Source organism: Coregonus clupeaformis, chromosome 3 (assembly GCF_020615455.1).
Source record: "Coregonus clupeaformis isolate EN_2021a chromosome 3, ASM2061545v1, whole genome shotgun sequence".
Lineage (NCBI taxonomy): Eukaryota > Metazoa > Chordata > Actinopteri > Salmoniformes > Salmonidae > Coregonus > Coregonus clupeaformis.
This window is the reverse complement of record NC_059194.1, coordinates 28,669,441-28,685,839: the sequence shown is the minus strand read 5'-3', so window position 1 is coordinate 28,685,839 and position 16,399 is coordinate 28,669,441. Positions and strand designations below refer to the sequence as shown.

General features: G+C 42.8%; 2 protein-coding genes across 3 annotated transcripts in view; both read right to left on the bottom strand.

Moving 5' to 3' along the window:
* LOC121543844 (protocadherin gamma-C5) overlaps window positions 1–15,544 on the bottom strand; it is a 183,473-nt gene extending 167,929 nt beyond the window's left edge. Inside the window, exon 1 of one of the 2 annotated variants that reach the window (XM_041854104.2) lies at window positions 13,065–15,544. In XM_041854104.2, coding sequence (XP_041710038.2) covers window positions 13,065–15,452 — 2,388 coding nt within the window. In that variant the 5' untranslated portion in view covers window positions 15,453–15,544. Of the gene's footprint in view, window positions 1–1,436; window positions 3,963–13,064 lie in introns of those variants that run through there. The other variant, XM_045208024.1, reaches the window with a different exon arrangement.
* Window positions 10,567–12,324, bottom strand: LOC123482013 (protocadherin gamma-A10-like). The gene has a single exon (XM_045208036.1). The coding sequence runs from the start codon at window positions 12,143–12,145 to the stop codon at window positions 10,664–10,666; it is 1,482 nt and encodes a 493-aa protein (XP_045063971.1). The 5' UTR covers window positions 12,146–12,324; the 3' UTR covers window positions 10,567–10,663.
* Window positions 15,545–16,399: the final 855 nt, after the last annotated feature.

The window sequence follows — 16,399 nt, the reverse complement described above, 5'->3', positions numbered from 1 at the left end:
ACAGTTGAACTAAGCTCATGGGGCATTTATAAGTTATATTCTTCAATAATCAATGGGTACACATTAATGTATATGTCAAAACTTGATTTAGCAAATGCTGATTGCCACTTTAATGTCACAATAACGTTGTTGGTTCCCTTCGGTATCAATACGGGCCTTATGACCAGACAGTCTGCTCGCGATCAGCCCGAGATCCTTGGCTATATTTCCAATAACAGACCGGCATTTCATCTCCTCCAGTAAAGAATAGCTCACATCTCCATAGGCAGAGTGCAACATGAGAAGAAAGAAATCAACGCAGCAAGTCAGGACTGTCACGGAAAATCATTTGTTTCCCATCCTTTGAATAAAAACGATGAAACACCATGAATGTGTATAAATCAATGTTCATAAATAGTCTAGTATCCCACAAAAGATTATGAAAGTTCGCCACGTCATCAACAAAATATGTACGCAATCTGACCGTCTCCACTACTTTCTGCAGTGAAATGGCACCAGATCTAGCGACACAGTGAGTACCCTTCAGAAATTACACAAATGATCTGATATCGTCCTGAATGCATTTCAATTAAAGACGTGCTAGGCTACATGCATTCTTGATCAACTATTCGATACATTCATCTCTTTAGATCAATGTATAACCGAATAGAAAGACAGGATATAACCTAAAACCACCACAAATAAACCATAGTACGTTGCTGTTGGTCTTTAGGTTAGCAGTCTTTCATCTGTGTCCTGCATAAAAATACTGACGTAAGCAAAGTGATAACTTTCAAACAATAATGACTAGTTAGTCTTACCGCTCTTGAATACATGATTTCAGCACCTCGGACAGCCACACTCAGTTCAGAGTTGGTCCTTGCTATGTGGAACCATTGGGACGTCCCTAGCACACTGAAGTTCACGTTTAAAATGATTACGGTAAGGGTTAAGGTTAGGGTTAGGGTTAGATTAGGGTTAGGGTTATGGTTATGGTTATGGTTATGGTTAGGGTTTAGGGTAGGGACGCCCCAAGGATCTCGGATAGCACTAATCGTTTAGAGTTGCTGCTGTTTTTACTGCTGAGTTATAGCTGATTTTCTCATCACTTTAGCTCGCTAAATGATTCTATACAAACAGGTCTACAAGTAAACTGTACCACAATAGGCTACCTAACTACCAACCAAAATTTACAAAACTACCATGAACACATTCTCTGTAACATCTGTACAGCGTACATGCTGTACAAGTATCCAGCCAATTTATCAATCACAAAAACAAGCACAATAAACCGGTCACAACACAAACATTTCAACATCAATAAAATGTCTCCCTTTGAAATGAAAGGGGATTGAATCGTTGCATTTTATCTCTCATTGTACAGAACTTGCTGTGAAATAATATTCTTAAAACATAAAAGCAAATCTCCTCAATTTCTATTTGCAGGAAAGGCCTACCTCGGCGGATCCCTCAGAATCGTCAAGTTCTTCAGCAAAGTCTGTTGGCGTTTTTCTCAGAGTCTGGTCCGCGGGTAGCGTGTTGTCATTGTAGGATCTGACGAACTTGAAGTCACTAGTGCGTGACCCCGTAGTCAGGTAGGCGTCATAATTGTAGGTGCTGCGGAGAGTTCCCGCTCCATCCACCTCTGCGTAGTTGGGCGGGAGATACGCACTGGGAATAGCGACCGCTCCGTCAAAAAATTGTCTAGGCTTTCTCCTGCGGCAAAACCTCACGGCCAGGATGACAATAATGAAGGTGAGGAAAAAGGTGGAGACGGAGACCAGCGAGATGATCAGATAAGAGGTGAGTTTGGAATTGCTCTCATCATGAGATATATCTTTCAGTTCTGGCACTTCAGCCAAGTTGTCAGAAATCACTAAATACATGGCACACGTCGCAGAGAGAGAGGGCTGTCCGTTATCTTTCACTGCCACAATAAGGTTCTGTTTCATGCTGTCGGATTCAGAAATGTCCCGCCGTGTCCTGATTTCTCCGCTGTGGAGACCAATAGTGAAAAGTCCAGGATCAGTGGATTTGACTATATGATAGGCGAGCCAGGCGTTCTGTCCGGAATCCGCGTCCACCGCTATCACCTTGGAAACCAGAGAGCCCCCGTGCACAGCTTTGGGGACCAGCTCGGTCATGAAGGAGTTCCTCTCCGGAGCGGGATATAGTATCTGAGGAGAGTTGTCATTCACATCCGTTATGAACACACTGACGGTGATGTTGCTGCTGAGCGGAGGAGAACCGTTGTCTCTGGCCACCACTTGGACTTTAAAGCTCCTGAACTGCTCATAATCAAACGACCTCACAGCGTGTATCACCCCTGTGTCTCCGTTAACGGATAAGAACGAGGACACTGGGACACCGTTCACCTCACCAGGTAAGAGAGAGTAAATCACTGTACCGTTCTGTCTCCAGTCTGGGTCTCGAGCAGTAACAGAACACACGGAGGAACCGGGTTTGTTATTTTCAGTCACGTGGGCGCTATAGGACTGTTCCTCAAACACAGGTGGGTTGTCGTTGACGTCAGCTATAGATAACTGAACAGTTTTTGAGGAGGACAGAGGCGGAGAGCCCTCGTCGGTGGCAATGATTGTAATGTTGTAATCGGACACTAGTTCACGGTCCAGTTCTCCCGTGGTTACCAGAGAATAGTAGTTTTTGATGGATGGCACCAGATTAAAAGGAACGTTTTGCTGAATGGAGCAGCGGACCTGACGGTTATTATCAGAGTCTCTGTCCTGCACGTTAATGATGCCCACCTCTGTACCAGGTGACGCGTTCTCAGGTATGGGGTTACTCAGAGATTTTAGATATATCTCAGGGGCGTTGTCATTTATGTCTGTGATGTCTATAATCGCTTTAGTGTCAGATGAAAGACCGTAACCATCTTTCCCTTCAATAATTATTTCATGTTTAGCTTCTTCTTCATAATCTATTTCTCCTATTAGTCTAATTTCTCCAGTTGTCTGATCTAATGCAAATAGTTTTCTGGCTATGTCAGAAATGCGACTGAATTCATACATCACTTCCCCATTCACTCCCTCGTCTGCATCTGTAGCACTCACTGAAGCCACTACAATATCTAAAGGAGAGTTTTCCGGCAGACTGGCTTTATAGACGGCCTGGCTAAACACTGGGGCATTATCGTTAGCATCCAGTACAGTGACGTGTATGACTGCAGTACCTGATCTCTGCGGAGAGCCACCGTCTACAGCTGTAAGCAATAATTTTAACTCCCGCTGCTCCTCGCGGTCTAATTCTTTATCTAGTACCAACTCACCATATTTACTACCAACCGTATTGGTTTGAACATTCAGCACAAAATGGCCATTCCTTTGTAACATGTAGTTTTGTACTGCGTTCTGTCCTATATCTGCGTCGTGGGCAGCATTCACACGAAAGCGAGCGCCTTTGACAGCCAACTCACTAATTTCGAGCTTGATAGACTCCTTTGGAAAAATAGGCGTGTTATCGTTAACATCCTGAATTTGCAATGTGATTCGATGCAACTCAAGTGGATCTTCAAGCACAAACTCGAATTTTAGAGCACATGAAACCTTCTCTCCACAAAGCCCCTCTCTGTCAATCCTCTCGGCAACAATAAAATCCCCAGTACTCAGATTTATGTCACAATAACGTTTACGGTTCCCTTCTGTATCTACACGAGCCTTACGAGCGGACAGTCTGCGCACATCGATCCCGAGATCCTTGGCTATATTTCCAATTACAGATCCGCGTTTCATCTCCTCCGGAAAAGAATAGCTCACATCTCCACACACGGAATGCAGTGTAAGAAGAAAGAGAGCAACGCAGTAGACCAGGCCTGTCACCGATATTTCTTTGTGCCACATCCTGGCATTAAAAACGTTGAAAAGCCTAAATATTACAATGTAAAGAAATCGTATTCCACAAAAGATTCACTATGATCTAAATTAAATCCACAAAATGTGCCAGAAATCTGACCGTTTCCAATCTTTTCCGCAGCTAAATGGCATCTGAGTCTTGTAACACCACCAGTGGGTGGAGAACTGGATCTACCCAAACACAGCTGGTGAACAGCGACACAGCGAGTACTCATTAGATATTACACATACATACTGTATTAACAAACATTCTTCTAAATCTATGTTTCACAAAATGTAGATTCTATTTCACCAAATATAGATTTAGAAGAATGTTTGTTCATATGTGTAGTGTCTAAACAGTAGGCCTACTCAATGTGTTGAATAAATAGCCTAATGCATGATTGATTACTGTAACTATTCGGGGGAAATCACCCCAAGCTTATAGAAATAACCAAAAAGAAACACAGGAAACGGCAATAAAAGACCTAAAGCATGAATTAGGGCAATCAAAGCATCATCATACTATTTTCATGAGTTAATATTAGGTAGAAGAAATACATTGCACAGAGGAAGGCATCTGTGATAAATTAGGCTATAGTTCTACATTCCAAGTATCAGATGTATAATGCTGGTATTTTAGTGAACACTCATCAATGCAATATACAAAAACAGAGAGTATGGCAATGAATTAAAGTAATTACAGTGATACAGCAATAAGAAGTATACACTGCTAGCTACAAATGGGATTTCAGCCCCATGGATAGTGGCACAGCAATGCTGCTGCACTTCAGACACTATCACACCACGTATCACTGTCTTAATAGCTGTATACATAAAGTATTTGTTTTTCGTAATCCCTTCCCAAAAAGGCCTCCACTCCAACAGGGAAAACTCGTAATAGTAACACATTTTAACCTCAAACATGTGCAGTGTGCATGTCAAAGAACAAAACCAATCACAAACAGAACCATCACAAATCAAACCGCATACTCAAACCACACAACTCAAGGCAGTAGCATCAATCTTTTCTAGTTCAATTGTGAGGTGATTTAAAAAATCATAATTACATTACAAATTGCATCAAACCTAAAGCATGAACATGTTGCCTTATAGACAAGCTGTGGTATTAATGTACTCCCGTTCAATAGGCTACATGATTTTCTCAATTTCAAAAAATGCGTTATTGTACAAAGCTGCTTAACTGTAATTGTATGAAAAGTTTGGCATCTATTCTATGATAAATACAATACATCTATAATTTATTTTTATTTAGAGTTCAAGCCTTACCTCTGGGGAGCCCTCAGAATCGTCAAAAGTTTCTATAAAGTCAGTTGGGGTTTTTCTCAGAGTCTGGTCCGTGTTTTCATTGTAAGATCTTGAAGTCACTGGTGCGCGAACCTGTTGTCAGGTACGCATCATAATTGTAACTGCTGCAGAGAGTTCCCGCGCCATTCACCTCTGTATAGTTGGGAGGGAGATACGCGCTAGGGATGGCGACCGCTCCGTCAAACAACAGTCTGGGCTTTCTCCTGCGGGAAAACCTCTCGGCCAGGATGACAATAATGAAGGTGAGGAAAAAGGTGGAGACGGAGACCAGTGAGATTACATTTACATTTACGTCATTTAGCAGACGCTCTTATCCAGAGCGACTTACAAATTGGTGCATTCACCCTATGTGCATTCACCCTATGATGATCAGATAAGAGGTGAGTTTGGAATTGCTCTCATCATAAGATATATCTTTCAGTTCTGGCACTTCAGCCAAGTTATCAGAAATCAGTAAATACATGGCACATGTTGCAGATAGAGAGGGCTGCCATAATAAGGTTCTGTTTCATGCTGTCAGTTTCAGAAATGTCCCGCTGTGTCCTGATCTCTCCGCTGTGGAGGCCAATAGTGAAAAGTCCTGGATCAGTGGATTTGACTATATGATAGGAGAGCCAGGCGTTCTGGCCGGAGTCCGAGTCCACCCCTATCACCTCGGAAACCAGAGAGCCCCCATGCAAAGCTTTATGGACCAGCTCGGTCATGAAGGGGTACCCCTCCGGGGCGGGATATAGTATCTGAGGAGAATTGTCATTCACATCCGTTATGAACACACTGACGGTCACGTTGCTGCTGAGTGGAGGAGAACCGTTGTCTCTGGCCACGACGTGGACTTTAAAGCTCCTGAACTGCTCATAATCAAACGACCTCACAGCATGGATCACCCCCGTGTCTCCGTTAATGGATAAAAACGAGGACACTGGGACACCGTTCACATCACCGGGTAAGAGAAAGTAAATCACTGTACCGTTCTGTCTCCAGTCTGGATCTCGTGCGGTAAGGGAACACAATGTTGAGTCGGGTTTGTTATTTTCAGTCACGTGGGCGCTATAGGACTGTTCCTCAAACACAGGTGGGTTGTCGTTGACATCAGCTGTGGGCCGGGGCGGAGAGCCCTCATCGGTGGCAGTGATTGTAATGTTGTAATCAGACACTAGTTCACGGTCCAGTTCGCCCGTGGTCACCAGAGGATAGTAGTTTTTGATGGATGGCACCAGCTTAAAAGGAAAGTTTTGCTGAATGGAGCAGCAGACCTGTCGGTTATTCTCAGAGTCTATCCTGCACGTTTATGATGTCCACCTCTGTACCAGGTGACACGTTCTCGGGTATGTGGTTAATATGAGACTTTAAATCAGGGGCACAACTTTCACTGGGGATGGAAGAGACATATCGCTCCCACATTCAGAAATTGCATTTTTGTGCCCCCCAGTTTTATCATTGGAATGTGATAGAAAATGAGTCAACCGTGTGCTTTAGGACCATGCGGATGCCTCCGAGCGGTCGGGTAGGCTGTTTGGAGTGTTTATCCGACTGGATAAAAATAAATAAAAATAAAAATAATAATATGTTCCCCCCACTTCTAAAACCAAAGTTGCGCCCCTGCTTTAAATATATCACAGGGGCTTTGTCAATTACATCTGTCAGGTCTATGATCACTTTGGCATATGAAGCTAACCCTAAACCATCCTTCGCTTTAACACGCAATTCAAATGATGAGACTTCTTCAAAATCAACTGTGCCAATAACTCTAAGTTCTCCAGTTTGTCGGTTGAAAACATTTCTTATCCTCATGTGAAACATGATTGAAGTCATACAGTATGCCACTTCCCCATTCACTCCCTCATCTGCATCTGTAGCACTAACTGTAACCACTACAGTATCTAAAGGAGAGATTTTTAGGTAGACTAGTATTATAGAAGGCCTGGCTAAACATCCAGTACAGTGACGTGAATGACTACAGTACCTGATCTCTAGGGAATACCTCCATCTATCGCTCTCAGTAATACTTTGAACTCCTGCCTTTGTTCACGATCAAGTTCTTTCTCTAAAACTAGCTCAAATGTATTTCAGTTAAAGCAAAATTGTCATTCTTGTCTAATGTTTATCCTTGAACCGCATTTTGTCCTATATCTGCATCTTGAGCCACCTCCAATAAGAAACGAGCACCTTTGGCTGCTGATTCACTTATTTCCATCTTAATCAAATCCTCATTAAATTGTGGGAAGTTGTCATTTGCATCTTGAACATGAAGACTAATACGTTGAAGCTCCAAATAATTCTCTAATGCAAGTTATTGTTGTAAAAAGCACGAAGCCTTCTTGCCACAAAGCCCCACTCTGTCAATCCTCTCGGCAACAATCAAGTCCTCTGTACTTAGATTAATATCACAATAACGTTTTTGGTTCCCTTCTGTGTCAATACTAGCCTTACGAGCAGAGAATCTGCTCGCCTCCAGCCCGAGATCCTTGGCTATTTTTCCAATCATATATCCGCGAATCATCTCCTCCGGAAAGAATAGCTCAGGTCTCCATAGGCGGAGTGCAGCGATAAGAGAAATAAAGTAAAAGCGCAAACCAGGCCTATCATCAGGATTCCTTTGTGCCCCATCCTGACATTAAAATAGTCAAAATTGTATAGCCTATATACTTCAGTGTAAACAGATATAGTATTCCACAAAAAAATATGTAGTTCAATGTAAATAATATCCACAAGTGCACGCAATCTGACCGAATCCAATCTTTTCCGTCGCTATTGCAGCCAAGCCACTGAGCTTTATGACAACACCAGTGGGTGGAGAACAGTATATATTCAAACTCAGCTGGTGAACATCGACACAGTGAGAACCTTCCAGAAGCTCCACTTGTTAACTAATATTAAATGTTTATTTCACGAAAAGTCGTGATAAGGCCAATAAGTAGGCTGCATGATTGATTACTGCAACTATTGGAATACGTGTTACTCCTAGCTAATACAACCAAATAGAAAGATAGGAAATGACAGTACATAAAACAGTAAGTCGATGTGGCAAAGAAGGAAAGTAATGCAGTTCATCAGTAGCCATAAATATAGACTAAGCCCTACTGCTTTTACAGTGATTGTGAGTTTGTTTTCTCCAATTTCAGCACCTTGGACAGTGACTGCAGCGCGGCACTTGGCATGGACACTAGCACAACCACTCTCATCATTCTGTCTAAATAGCTTTCCACATGCAGTATTTTGCTTGTTTTACCCCATTCCAAACTAGCTTTCACTCCAGCAGTGCCAAGCTCTAAACACAAACATATTCTCCAAACTGCAATGTGCATGTGAACAAACCCAGTCAAACTATCAATAAACCAACAGAAGATAGCCACATCACAAATCAAATCATATGTAAGCATTTTAAGATGTATTACTTCAATCATAAGGGGATTGAAAAATTACAATGTATTGCAAATAAAACCGTAGCAAAAAATATGTTGCATTAATAGACGACCTGGTGTAATAACATTTTATCCCGATCGAATAGGCCTACTGATTGTTCCCTGCATGATTTTGTTTTGCAACGAATCTTATCTGAAACGGTAAAAGAGTATAGCCTCTATTATATGCTGAATAAAACCAAAGCTAGGCTGTTTTTATTGAAAATAAAGGCGTCACTCTGGGGACCCATCAGAGTCATCAAGATCATCAGCAAAGTCTGCAGCAAGGGAACAAACTGAGGAACCGGGTTTGTTTTGCAGTCACGTGAGCTCTATAGGACTGTCCCACAAACACAAATAATCCAAATGTTTAAATATTTTTCAGCTCAAAACTGCAGCAAACCAAAAAGAGCTGGAAACACTCCACTTCCACAGATGTAGCGCAATGGCAAATCTTGAGCTCTGTATATGACAACAGTGGGAGGAGAGTGAATATACTCTAGCTCAGCTGGTGAATAGCGACACTGGGAGCACCCTTCAGAAATTACACATATCATACAGTCTGCTAAATACATGAATGCATGATACAATATTGTAACATATATTGACCCCGTTTTTATCAAAACCATGCTAGTATAAACCACATCAACTCCATCAACGCATTTAAACAGATATGTTTTGCAAAGAACATTCACTTGACTATGGGCAATAATAAAGGGACAAAAATTCTGCAGGCCTAAAGTATTTGTCAGGAAACGGAATCAATCAGAGAGAACAATGAACAACATTTCACCCAAATGCTCTGGAAACGGTTATTTCAGCACCAAGTACAGCTACACTCAGCAGCAAGAGAGACACATGAACAACTAACTATTCCTTGCATTCTTATCGCAACCAATATGCATTATTCAAGCAACTAGCGATCTTAAAAACCATCCCGTTTATGAAATAAATCCTTGATAAATGTAAATGTTGTAGGTAAATGGATACATGTTGTCATGAGATGATATCCCCTATCTTATCAGTACGAAGCAAGTTGGTTTAACCCTATGAGAATTAAACAACAATGTCTAAGCCAAGCGTATTCCATTTTTACGCATTATTATACATATTCGGGTGTAGGCTACTATTATATATAACAAAATAAATAAATAAAATCTGTATATCCATTTAAAGTAGATGCATACCTCTGAGGACCCATCAGAATCATCAAGTTCTTCAGCAAAGTCTGTTGGAGTTTTTCTCAGAGTCTGATCCGCAGGCAGGGTGTTGTCAATGTAAGATGTGACGAACTTGAAGTCACTTGTGCGTGAACCCGTTGTCAGGTACGCATCATAATTGTAGGTGCTGCGGAGAGTTCCCGCGCCATCCACCTCTGCGTAGTTGGGAGGGAGATACGCACTGGGGATGGCGACCGCTCCGTCAAACAACAGTCTGGGCTTTCTCCTGCGGCAAAACCTCATGGCCAGGATGACAATAATGAAGGTGAGGAAAAAGGTGGAGACGGAGACCAGCGAGATGATCAGATAAGAGGTGAGTTTGGAATTGTTCTCATCAAAATATATATCTTTCAGTTCCGGCACTTCAGCCAAGTTGTCAGAAATCACTAAATACATGGTACATGTCGCAGATAGAGAGGGCTGTCCGTTATCTTTCACTGACACAATAAGGTTCTGTTTCATGCTGTCAGATTCAGAAACGTCCCGCCGTGTCCTGATTTCTCCGCTGTGGAGACCAATAGTGAAAAGTCCAGGATCAGTGGATTTGACTATATGATAGGACAGCCAGGCGTTCTGTCCGGAGTCCGCGTCCACCGCTATCACCTTGGAGACTAGTGAGCCCCCCTGAGCAGCTTTGGGGACCAGCTCGGTCATGAAGGAGTTCCCCTCCAGAGCGGGATATAGTATCTGAGGAGAGTTGTCATTCACATCCGTTATGAACACACTGACGGTGACGTTGCTGCTGAGTGGAGGAGAACCGTTGTCTCTGGCCAGCACCTGGACTTCAAAGCTCCTGAACTGCTCATAATCAAACGACCTCACAGCGTGTATCACCCCTGTGTCTCCATTAACGGATAGAAACGAGGACACCGGGACACCGTTCACCTCACCAGGGTAAGAGAGAGTAAATCACTGTACCATTCTGTCTCCAGTCTGGGTCTCGAGCAGTAACGGAACACACAGAGGAACCGGATTTGTTATTTTCAGTCATTTGGGCGCTATACGACTGTTCCATAAACACAGGTGGGTTGTCGTTGATGTCAGCTACAGATAACTGAATAGTTTTATAGGAGGAAAGAGGCGGAGAGCCCTCGTCGGTGGCAGTGATTGTAATGTTGTAATCAGACACTAGTTCACGGTCCAGTTCGCCCGTGGTCACCAGAGAATAATAGTTTTTGATGGATGGCACCAGCTTAAAAGGAACGTTTTGCTGAATGGAGCAGCGGCCCTGACCGTTGTTCTCAGAGTCTCTATCCTGCACGTTAATGATGCCCACCTCTGTACCAGGTGACACATTCTCAGGTATGGGGTTAGTCAGAGATTTCAGATATATCTCAGGGGTGTTGTCATTAATGTCAGTAACGTCAATAATGACTTTAGCATTGGAAGTAAGACCATATCCATCTTTTGCTTCTATTCGCATTTCATACACAGATTCTTCCTCGAAATCTATAGGCCCTATGATCTTTACGTCGCCTGTTTTCTGGCTTAAAGCAAACATGTGTCTAGCTGTATCAGAAATTCGACTAAATTCATACGTCACTTCTCCATTTACTCCCTCATCTGCATCCGTAGCACTCACTGTAACCACTACAGTATCTAATGGAGAGTTTTCAATCAGAGGGGCTTTATAGACGGCCTGGCTAAACACTGGGGCATTATCGTTAGCATCCAGTACAGTGACGTGTATGACTACAGTACCGGATCTCTGCAGAGTGCCACCATCCATCGCTGTAAGCAATAGTTTCAACTCATGTTTCTCTTCACGATCTAGCTCTCTGTCTAAAACTAGCTCACCATATTTACCCCCATCTGCGCTAGATTGCACAGCCAGCACAAAATGTTCATTCCTTTCCAGTGTATAGCTTTGTACTCCGTGTTGTCCTATGTCCGCATCATGGGCCTCAATCAAAAGAAAACGAGCTCCTTTGACAGCAGACTCTGTAATTTCTAGTTTGATTATGTCTTTTGGAAAAATTGGTGCATTATCGTTGATATCTTGTATTTTAAGTGATATACGATGCAATTCCAAGGGATTCTCGAGGACCAATTCGAATCTGAGAAGACAAGAAACCTTTTCTCCACAAAGCGCTTCTCTATCAATTCGGTCCGCGACAATCAAATCACCGGTACTCAGATTAATGTCACAATAACGTTTACGGTTCCTTTCTGTATCAATACGGGCTTTACGAGCTGACAATCTGCTCGCCTCCAGCCCGAGATCCTTGGCTATATTTCCAATCACAGATCCGCGTTTCATCTCCTCCGGAAAAGAATAGATCACGTCTCCATAGGCGTAGTGCAGTGTAAGAAGAAAGAAAGCAAAGCAGCAGACCAGGCCTGCCACGCAAAATCCTTTGTGTCCCATCCTTACATGTAAACGGCGTGATATTCAGGCTGTAGTTATGTGTATCGATGTATGTAATGTAAATATTCCACAAAAATGTATTTTGTTCATTCGAAAATAGCCTAATTCCAATTACCCAGAGAAAACACTAACAAACGGTCTGTTTCCACGGTTTTCTGCAGCGCAGTGGCAAATTCAGAGCTGTGTAGGCTATTCGTGAATATGAGTGGATGGAGAGCAGAAGCTATCCTAGGTCAGTTGGTGAACAGCGACACTGTGAGCACCATTTAGAAATGACATTTACTACTGACCACATCGAACTTCAGTTTGAAAAAATACTCGTCACACTTTCGATTTATAGCCAAATAAAACGACACACATCAAGATAAAGTCAATAATAAACCATTGGTTATGGCATGACAACTGGACGAAAAGGTGTGTGGGGGGTGAATATGCCACACTCAGTAAAGTTTAGGAATCCGAGGGAAGACAGCTTAAATAAAATATCATTATTTTAATGTGTCGATCTTTCATCCACCAAATCTTCATCAGATTCAGATTAAAATATCAATGAAGCCTAGGAATAGACTGGCTGAAGAAGAAAAAAAACACAGATGAGGGAAAGTATCACTTCTCTTCTCGTTCTACAATCCTAGTTGATTTTCCGATACGCATATTATACGCACACTATTTCATCCACAATAAGCATCCCGAAAATATTAAATACCTGAAAGTCACACACTCAAAGAAAAAATAATAATATATATATATATAACCTATAAATATATAAATCTTACTCAAAAACAAGTACATCATAATTCAAGATAGGCTGCAGAATTGGAAAAAAAACATCTCATGACAATTATAGACTAAGAATGATATGTTATGATGAAAATGAATGGGTAAAATGTCTGTGGTTTTATTAACAATAAAGGCCTACCTCTGGAGACCCCTCCGAGTCACCAAGAGCCTCAGCAAAGTCTGTGGGAGTTTTTCTCAGAGTCTGGTCGGCGGGCAGCGTGTTGTCATTGTAAGAACTGACGAACTTGAAGTCACTTGTGCGCGAACCAGTCGTCAGGAATGCATCGTAATTGTAAGTGCTGCGGAGAGTTCCCGAGCCATCCACCTCTGCGTAGTTGGGAGGGAGATACGCGCTAGGGATGGCGACCGCTCCGTCAAACAACAGTCTGGGTTTTCTCCTGCGGCAAAACCTCACGGCCAGGATGACAATAATGAAGGTGAGGAAAAAGGTGGAGACGGAGACCAGCGAGATGATCAGATAAGAGGTGAGTTTGGAATTGCTCTCATCATGAGATATATCTTTCAGTTCTGGCACTTCAGCCAAGTTGTCAGAAATCACTAAATACATGGCACACGTCGCAGAGAGAGAGGGCTGTCCATTATCTTTCACTGCCACAATAAGGTTCTGTTTCATGCTGTCTGATTCAGAAATGTCCCGCCGTGTTCTGATTTCTCCGCTGTGGAGATCAATAGTGAAAAGTCCAGGATCAGTGGATTTGACTATATGATAGGCGAGCCAGGCGTTCTGGCCGGAGTCCGCGTCCACCGCTATCACCTTGGAAACCAGAGAGCCCCCGTGCACAGCTTTGGGGACCAGCTCGGTCATGAAGGAGTTCCCCTCCGGGGCCGGGTATAGTATCTGAGGAGAGTTGTCATTCACATCCGTTATGAAAACACTGACGGTGATGTTGCTGCTGAGCGGAGGAGAACCGTTGTCTCTGGCCACGACGTGGACTTTAAAGCTCCTGAACTGCTCATAATCAAACGACCTCACAGCATGGATCACCCCCGTGTCTCCGTTAACGGATAAAAATGAGGACACCGGGACACCGTTCACCTCACCGGGTAAGAGAGAATAAATAACTGTGCCGTTCTGTCTCCAGTCTGGGTCTCGTGCAGTAACGGAACACACTAAGGAACCAGGTTGGTTATTTTCAGTCACGTGGGCACTATAGGACTGTTCCTCAAACACAGGTGGGTTGTCGTTCACGTCAGCTACAGATAACTGAACAGTTTTCGAGGAGGACAGAGGCGGAGAGCCCTCGTCGGTGGCAATGATTGTAATGTTGTAATCAGACACTAGTTCACGGTCCAGTTCGCCCGTGGTCACCAGAGAATAGTAGTTTTTGATGGATGGCACCAGCTTAAAAGGAACGTTCTGCTGAATGGAGCAGCGGACCTGACGGTTATTCTCAGAGTCTCTGTCCTGCACGTTAATGATGCCCACCTCTGTACCAGGTGACGCGTTCTCAGGTATGGGGTTACTCAGGGAATTTAGATATATAACTGGGGCGTTGTCATTTATGTCAGTAATTTCTACTATCACTTTGGCATATGAGGCTAATCCTAAACCATCCTTCGCTTTAATGCGCAGTTCAAATGACGGAACCTCTTCAAAGTCAACTGCACCAATAACTTTAATTAATCCTGTCTTACGGTCCATAGAAAATACTGTCTTATCCTCATCTGAAATGTGATCGAAATCATACGCCATCTCTCCATTCACGCCCTCATCTGCATCTGTAGCACTCACTGTTACCACTACAGTATCTAAAGGAGAGTTTTCCAGAAGACTGGCTTCATAGACGGCCTGGCTAAACACTGGGGCATTATCGTTAGCATCCAGTACAGTGACGTGTATGACTACAGTACCTGACCTCTGTGGAGTGCCACCATCCATCGCTGTCAGTAATAATTTGAGATCCTTCTTTCGTTCTCGATCGAGCTCTTTCTCTAGAACAAGCTCAACATTGTTACTGTCAATATTCAAAACGAAATTATCATTCCTTTCTAGCGTGTATGTTTGGACGGAGTTATGTCCTATGTCTGCGTCATGGGCCTCCCCTAATAAGAAACGAGCACCTTTAGATGCCGATTCGCTTATTTCCATATCTATCATGTGCTCATTAAATTGTGGGGAATTATCATTTATATCTTGAACATGAAGACTAATACGTTGCAGCTCCAAAGGATTCTCTAAAACAAGTTCATGATTTAAAACGCACGAAGCCTTCTTGCCACAAAGCCCCTCTCTGTCAATCCTTTCCGTAACAATCAAATCCCCGGTGCTCAGATTAATGTCACAATAACGTTTACGGTTCCCTTCGGTATCAATACGGGCCTTGCGAGCGGACAGTCTGCTCGCCTCCAGCCCGAGATCTTTGGCTATATTTCCAATCACAGACCCGCGTTTCATCTCCTCCGGAAAAGAATAGCTCTCGTCTCCATAGGCAGAGTGCAGCGTTAGAAGAAAGAAAGCAAGCCAGTAGTCCAGGACTGCCACCGAAAACCCTTTGTGACCCATCATGGGATTAAAACGTCAAAACACCTTATAATTAAGATAGTACAATTTTAACAAATAGTATTCCACAAAAATATACAGTTTGATCAAAATTATATTCTGAAAATGTGCACGCAATCTGACCGTCTCCAATCTTTTCTGCAGCTAAATGGCACCAGAGCACGCAAACCTTGTAACAACACAAGTGGGTGGAGAACTGATCTATAAAAACATAGCTGGTGAATAGCGACACAGTGAGTACCCTTCAGATATTACACGTATAATCGGACTCAAAAAAATATTTCACGAAAAGTCGTTCAAAATGCCTATGAGTAGCCTAGGCTGAATTGATTGATAAACTATTGGAAATAACCAAAGAAAAAAACAGCAAACGGCAGCAAATAAAACCACAAAAACATCCATAATTGTCAATCAACCGGACTCTATTAATATGAGTTAGGATCAGGTGGAATTAATACATTACAAAAGGGAACGGATCTGCGATCGGGCATATAAACTACAATGCAAATATTAGATGTATGCAATTTATAGTGCTGGTCCTTCAGCCAGGAAATCGTATAATGCAATACACAAAAGCAGAGAATATGGCAAGGAAAAAAAGTCATAAGAGTCAACAATCATTGAGTAAACCCCACTGGCTTAAAAGTGGAGTGTATGAGTGTTCAGCACCATGGTCAGCGACATGGCGAGGCCGCTGCACGTCAGACACTCTCACACTGTATCGCTCATTAGGCCTACGCTGTGAAAAATACACTATATATATAAAAGTATGTGGACACCCCTTTAAATGAGTGGATTCGGCTATTTCAGCCACACCCGTTGCAGACAGCTGTAGAAAGTCGAGCACACAGCCATGCAATCTCCATAGACAAACATTGGCAGTAGAATGGCCTTACTGAAGAGCTCAGTGACTTTCAATGTGGCACCGTCACAGGATGCTACCTTTCCAACAA